This window comes from Carassius gibelio, chromosome B4 (assembly GCF_023724105.1).
Source record: "Carassius gibelio isolate Cgi1373 ecotype wild population from Czech Republic chromosome B4, carGib1.2-hapl.c, whole genome shotgun sequence".
NCBI classification, from domain to species: domain Eukaryota; kingdom Metazoa; phylum Chordata; class Actinopteri; order Cypriniformes; family Cyprinidae; genus Carassius; species Carassius gibelio.
The window spans coordinates 9,189,184-9,195,183 of record NC_068399.1 but is presented as its reverse complement, the minus strand read 5'-3'; the positions used below and the strand labels follow the sequence as shown (position 1 = coordinate 9,195,183).

Here is a 6,000-nt window from a genome sequence, read left to right as displayed (position 1 = left end):
TTCCTTCCTCTTATGAGGGCAGGTGAATGAAGTGATGTAAGTAGGAGGATGTCCTCATCTCATCATTAGCATACTTCTTGCAGAGAAACACACTCTGTGTAGTACATGGTATTCTATTTTTGTTTTCCTGTTGAATTCCCATCGTAGTTTTATGTTGTAATTATGAAATTCCTATAGTGAACAAATCTTTTGGAAAATAAAGGCAAGTCATGTCTGAATAGAGAGAATACAGATCCATGCAGTCATTGGAGACAGACTCAATTATAGCCTAATAAAAAGAAAAATGAAATGAAAAATTCCTACTACAGTAGTGCTGAGAAGAAAAGTAAAAGAAAAAAGTACTGTAAATAGTATCCGAAGAAAGTATTTGCATGCATGAATGAAACAAAATTTTAGTGAACAAAAAGTTTAGTGAACAACCTTAAGACCAGTTTAAAACACAAACTTTCCTCCCCTCAGTTTTTTAAGTGTTTATGTTTGCATATTTTCCAAATGAGCATCAATTCAAATTAAATTTAATAATTGCTGGATTATTGAATGACTGGTTCATGAAATCATGTCTTAATAGATTTATGGAAAAAAGTCCAGGCTTGATTTCTATCCTACTTTGGTTAACCAATTTTTATTTAACCCACATTTAAACTCGCATTTAACTCACACTATAGTCATTGAGTTCCTCTTCTTTGAAGAAAGTCCATGCATGAAACGGACAAAAATAAACACGTTTTCCACTCATTTATAAAACAGTTTTCTCCTTCTAAAAACCCTCCTTCTTCGACATGCTTGCAATCCCTGTGCATATGCTGCAGGTCATGAAATCTTTGTAATAAAGTTGTAATTGTGGGAATAATTGTGTAATTAGTTTGATAAAACAATCTAACTTTTTTTTTAAATAGCTATAAATAACTGTGGTAGCATTATGAATTTTTTTCATTATAGACATGTGTTCCTGTAGCTCAACTGATAAAGTGTTGCGTTAGCAAGTAAGCTATAGCGCAAGGTTGTGGGTTCGATTCCCTGGGAACACATGATAGGTAAAAATGCACTGTAAGTCGCTTTAGCGTCTCCTAAATGCATAAATGTAAACGTAAAATGTAGACAAGAACATAGCATTCAGTTTAGTTTAGCTCATAAGTTACATTTTGGTGTAGCCTGTCCAGTATACTACTACTGCTGTACTGAATCCAATCCATTCTTTCCAAGAAAAGATTCGCCTGGACTGGATTGTGGATTGTGGATCGAGGCAGTGATTGGAGGATATGTTGGGAAAGAGAACCGGAGGAGGCTGGGAAACAAACAGGGAGTGTTGTGTGGACTAGAGGCCGCAGTATTCATATTATACGCATCGATATCACAAAAAACGATCGAATAAAACGGCGCATTTGGCGGATCGCAATGCACAACTGTATGCAAGGGAAAAGGAGACGATATTTCCCGCTGATCTTATAAATACAAACCACATCAATCAAATCCAGCATGCGGCATTTTATGCGCTGATCTTGAATCTGAAATGAACACAAACGCGTCCTGAGACACTGACATATCTGTGCTATCTCTCATGGTGAATCTGACTGGATTTGTAAAGACGATTGACATTAAAGGCGTTAGTTCTTCATTCATGCACATGTCGCACGGACACTGAAGAATATCTTTTTTCTGTCATTTTGTTTTGTTTTTAGTGACAATAACGGGCTCGTCCAGCCAAGCGATCCAACGTCACAGGTGAGACGGCATACACTCAGAACAGTCCTACAACAAAATCACCTCTGAATCATAAAATTGTTGTTTCCTCATGTTATATGGCTCTCGTGGATTCATCCTTAAAAACTATTTAAAAAAAAAAAACTGTTTTCAACCTCTCATTAGTTTAGTTTATTCGCTTTGAAACATTGTTCAACATGTTTGCGTCTTTCCCCTGAACCGTTACATCTCAAATCACCACTCATTTTGTGAGGAAAATACATTTTGAACATTTTTGTAAAAATGTCCTACTCCTTTAATTACCTTGCTAAGGTTAATTTCTTTATTGTAACGTTACCTGAAACATTTTAATTTGTGTATTGTTTTTACAAAATAAATATTAAAATAGTTTAGAAACACAGTGTTTACTACTTGAGTTATCTCAACATAATTCTTCCATTTTTTTTTTGTTAAATAAGAAAGTGTTAATTTACCACAGTTTTACTGCATTAATACTATTCGTGGCATTTTGCTTTAGTTGCTATTGTAATTTGTAGTTTCAGACTTTGTGGGTATCATGTTAGTTCTTAAGTGTACAAAATCAGTCTGCTGAAATAGTGTTTGTTTCGGTAAAATAATCATGCAATAAAATCTTCACTGTAGGAGGTAAGGGTTTTTGTTTTTTTGTTTTTTGAGTGAAGGGCTCTTCTAACTGCCAATACAGAGGAGGCTTTGGTTTGGATTTTTTTTCTTTTTATTCTGATTGAGAATAGGCTATACATATTTTTACTGTTTTTTATTTATTTATTTACTATAAAATATGTTCCTTCTAATTATTATAGGCTATACAATTTTTTTTTCTAGATTGAATTTGGAAATTAAAATCTACTCATATTTGTTTGTGTGATTGATAACAATATCTACATTGTTTAACTTTTACATTAAAATAGTAGGCAAAGATTTTCAACTTAATGCAAAGCAGACTTTATTTTAATTCTTTATAGCACTGTTTTTGAAATGAAGGTTAATAAAGAAACAAGATTGAAAATGATCCCAGTTTTCTGTTAAAGCACGACATATAGTAGAAGTAGAAGACAGAAGACACTACTATGACATTACTGTTGTCATGAATGTAGTGAACTGTACTGCAGGCAGGAATATCTGGTGTTTATTATTAGTATAATGAAAGAAAGTAGCAGCATTTATCTGCATTTTTAGTTCATAAGCTGGGTTTATGAAGAGTTTACTTTGAGCAGATTTATTAGTCTCAGCAGCATGATCATGCAGTATGATGTTTTGCATTTCCACAGCTTGAATGTTGTCTTTAGTGCTGACACAGCAGCTGCTGAATCTAAGGCAAAACCAACCTCATGATCAATGTTTCAGTCTATTTTTTTTTAGAGAACTTGGCTGCTGACACAGTAACTGTGTCAAAATATTGTTAATTTTCTGGTTCGTTTGATTATTTTCTCTTTCATTTGGAACATAGGCCCTGTCCCAAACAACATGTAAATATACTATCTGAAAATGGCTTGAGCAAAAGGCTTCACATTATGAATCTTTTGATTTCAAAGCAAAATTCTGTTTGAAACATTCACATGTAAATAATTTTGGGGACATTTGCACACAGTTTTACGCATTCTTTGTATTTTGTTGTTTTGAACATATTTGTGCTGTTGCTAACACTTTTTGTATTTTATTTGACAGAGCAGTGCCATGCACCCCTGTCCACAGAGCTGATGCCCACATAGAGGTCTCTGATCAGACACCCTCTGGCTGCAGAGGATGCTGGGAATGTGTCGCGGGCGCAGGAAGTTTGTAGCTGCCTCCCTCGCCCTGATCTTTATCCCAGCCCTCACCTGGCTCTATTTGTCGTCTGCACATTTCACAGGTATGACATTGCACATGACAGACACATTTTATGAGGTCTCCAACTTAAATTATTTGATACGAATATAACAAATTAAACATTAAGGTAAATTTTTGGGAAGTAGTTACATTACGTTAGATGGATACAAAATAATAATGTAATTCATGAAACATGAATAATGGTAATGGGACTATTCTACTCAATTCTCCATAAACATAATAAGAAGTTCTATTAAGAAACAACAATATATTATTGAACACAATATATGTACATGTGCTGCTTCTTGCACATGATGTTTGTAACAAATGTTTACTTAATTAAACCAGGGTCAGATCTTACTATGTGATGTGTGTGTGTTTTAAGTGTTTTATTGCTTATTAAAGTTTTTAGCAGGCATGCATACAACAGCACAATCGTAATAAGGGTTACAAGGGTTCCAGGCACACTTTGCAAGTGGGATACAAGATAAAATGACAAATTACTATCTATTCATTATGATCCTTAACTGTTCTATGTGGTGACTGTCAGTTAATGTGCAAATGACAGGAATTTTCAGAAAAATGAATACTAGAGTCTGGTCCGAGTCCACCTTTGTCGAGTACGAGTCAAGACCAAGTCCTCAAACATCAAGTCCAAGTCCAAGTCCGAGTCCAAAAGGGTCCGAGTTGGACTCAAGTCCGAGTTCTTAAAGGCCGAGTCCGAGTCGAGTCCGCCCGAGTCCAGAAAGTAATTAAATTAAAAAAGATTATAAATTGGTATTGTGAATTTTTACATTCTATTAATATTTTAACCTTTCAACCCATTAAACCAATGGCAATATAAAAATGTAATAAAAAAATACCACTGTTACAGCTAGTCATTGCCATTGAACATTTTTATTTTATGTCAACAGAACTAGTTTCCTATCAAAAAAGGTTTCAAAGTTTTATTGTATTACAAGTGCATGAAAATACAAATGAACCTGTTTTTTTGTTGTATCACACTATATTGTCCTCCAGTTAAAGCTGACATTTCAATTATTCACTGCCTCTCCCCCACATCTGACAGAGGTAAAGTGCAGCCAATGAGGAGATCCTTAATGATGACATTATGAATTTTTTGTTGTCTTGGAGACCTTGCATCATAAAGTTGCACTGCTTGTTTGGTCAGTTCTGGTCTTGCAAATCCTGCAATGCTGAGCTGTGCAGCATCTGTTCGTTGCTGCTGCTGTCTTTGGTACTCAGTTGCATCAGTTTTCGGATCACCAGTACACTGAACCGAAAACAGTTTCTTTCGGACACGTCCGATTTAAGAACCGATGAACTGATGATACTGCGCATGCGTGTAATTTTTCAAGTATTTTGTTAAACATCGGAAAGTGTGCTAAAATAACTAAATTATATATATATATATATATATATAATATAATATATTATATAATTTTTATTTATTTATTTTTTAATGCATGTTTCTAATCTGTATATTGTAGATTATGTATGGGCCAAAGGGGTTTTCAGGGAAGTTGGACAATAATTAAATCTCTAAAGACTCTATGTGTAATAGCAATAAGGGATGATTTATGAAATATCAGTACTGTATTTATAGTTAATGATGACACATTCACAAATTGAGTTTGTAGTAAACAGAACGCGAACACGAGTAAAGCAGCTGATGATACTGAACTGCAGCACGTGCTGGTTAGCGGTTCTCGTTCTCGAGTCAAGAACCGGTTGAATCGGCTTTCGGATCATAAGTAAACTGAACCGAAAACAGTTTCTTCTATGTTTCTTTTGAACGCGTCCGATTCGAGAACAGAGGAGCTGATGATACTGCATATGTGTGATTCAGCGTAAAGCCGACTGACTCATAGCGCGTCTGAACCGAACTGATTCTTTTGGTGATTGATTCTGAACTGTGCTAATATGAGCGCGGGTAAACCGAGGGCTTGAATGAAGGGCAATCTGGCGAAACGTAAGTTCATGTCATAACAAATACATCGCAATGGATTATGTATAGTAAGTGGATCATGGTTTCTGCGCTGATGACACCTAATTTATTTACTTTATATCTTCAAGACTTAAATCCTTGTGTGCACATTGCTGTTACTGTATTTGGGTGTGATGTTACAAAACTTAATTGTAAACTTTTCATGATTATGAGGTTTTTAACTGACTGAAGTTATGATTAATCGCCAATGACGTAAAAGAACCGGTGAACCGTTTTTTTTTCAACCGGTTTATTGAATCAAACCGTCCGAAAGAACCTTGTTCGCGGAAAAGAATCGAATTTCCCATCACTAATCCACATTGATATCCAGTGAGTGATGCGTGTGTTTGGTCTGCAAGCATTAGATGATATGCCACTGTTGCCTGCCGGTGTGGTGCAGTAAAATGACAGAAGGGGAGACATTCATTAATTTCTCATCTCAATTTTATGCTGGTTTTATTGTTACATATGACGCGGACTCGACT

General features: G+C 35.2%; 1 protein-coding gene across 3 annotated transcripts in view; it reads left to right on the top strand.

Annotated features, from left to right (window-relative positions):
- The first annotated feature begins 1,292 nt into the window (after positions 1-1,292).
- The window catches only part of LOC127956425 (xylosyl- and glucuronyltransferase LARGE1), a 36,558-nt gene continuing 31,850 nt past the window's right edge, over positions 1,293-6,000 (top strand). For 2 of the 3 annotated variants that reach the window (XM_052554300.1, XM_052554302.1), the window contains exons 1-2: positions 1,293-1,722; positions 3,388-3,571. In XM_052554300.1, coding sequence (XP_052410260.1) covers positions 3,466-3,571 — 106 coding nt within the window. In that variant the 5' untranslated portion in view covers positions 1,293-1,722; positions 3,388-3,465. The remainder of the gene's footprint in view (positions 1,723-3,387; positions 3,572-6,000) is intronic. The other variant, XM_052554301.1, reaches the window with a different exon arrangement.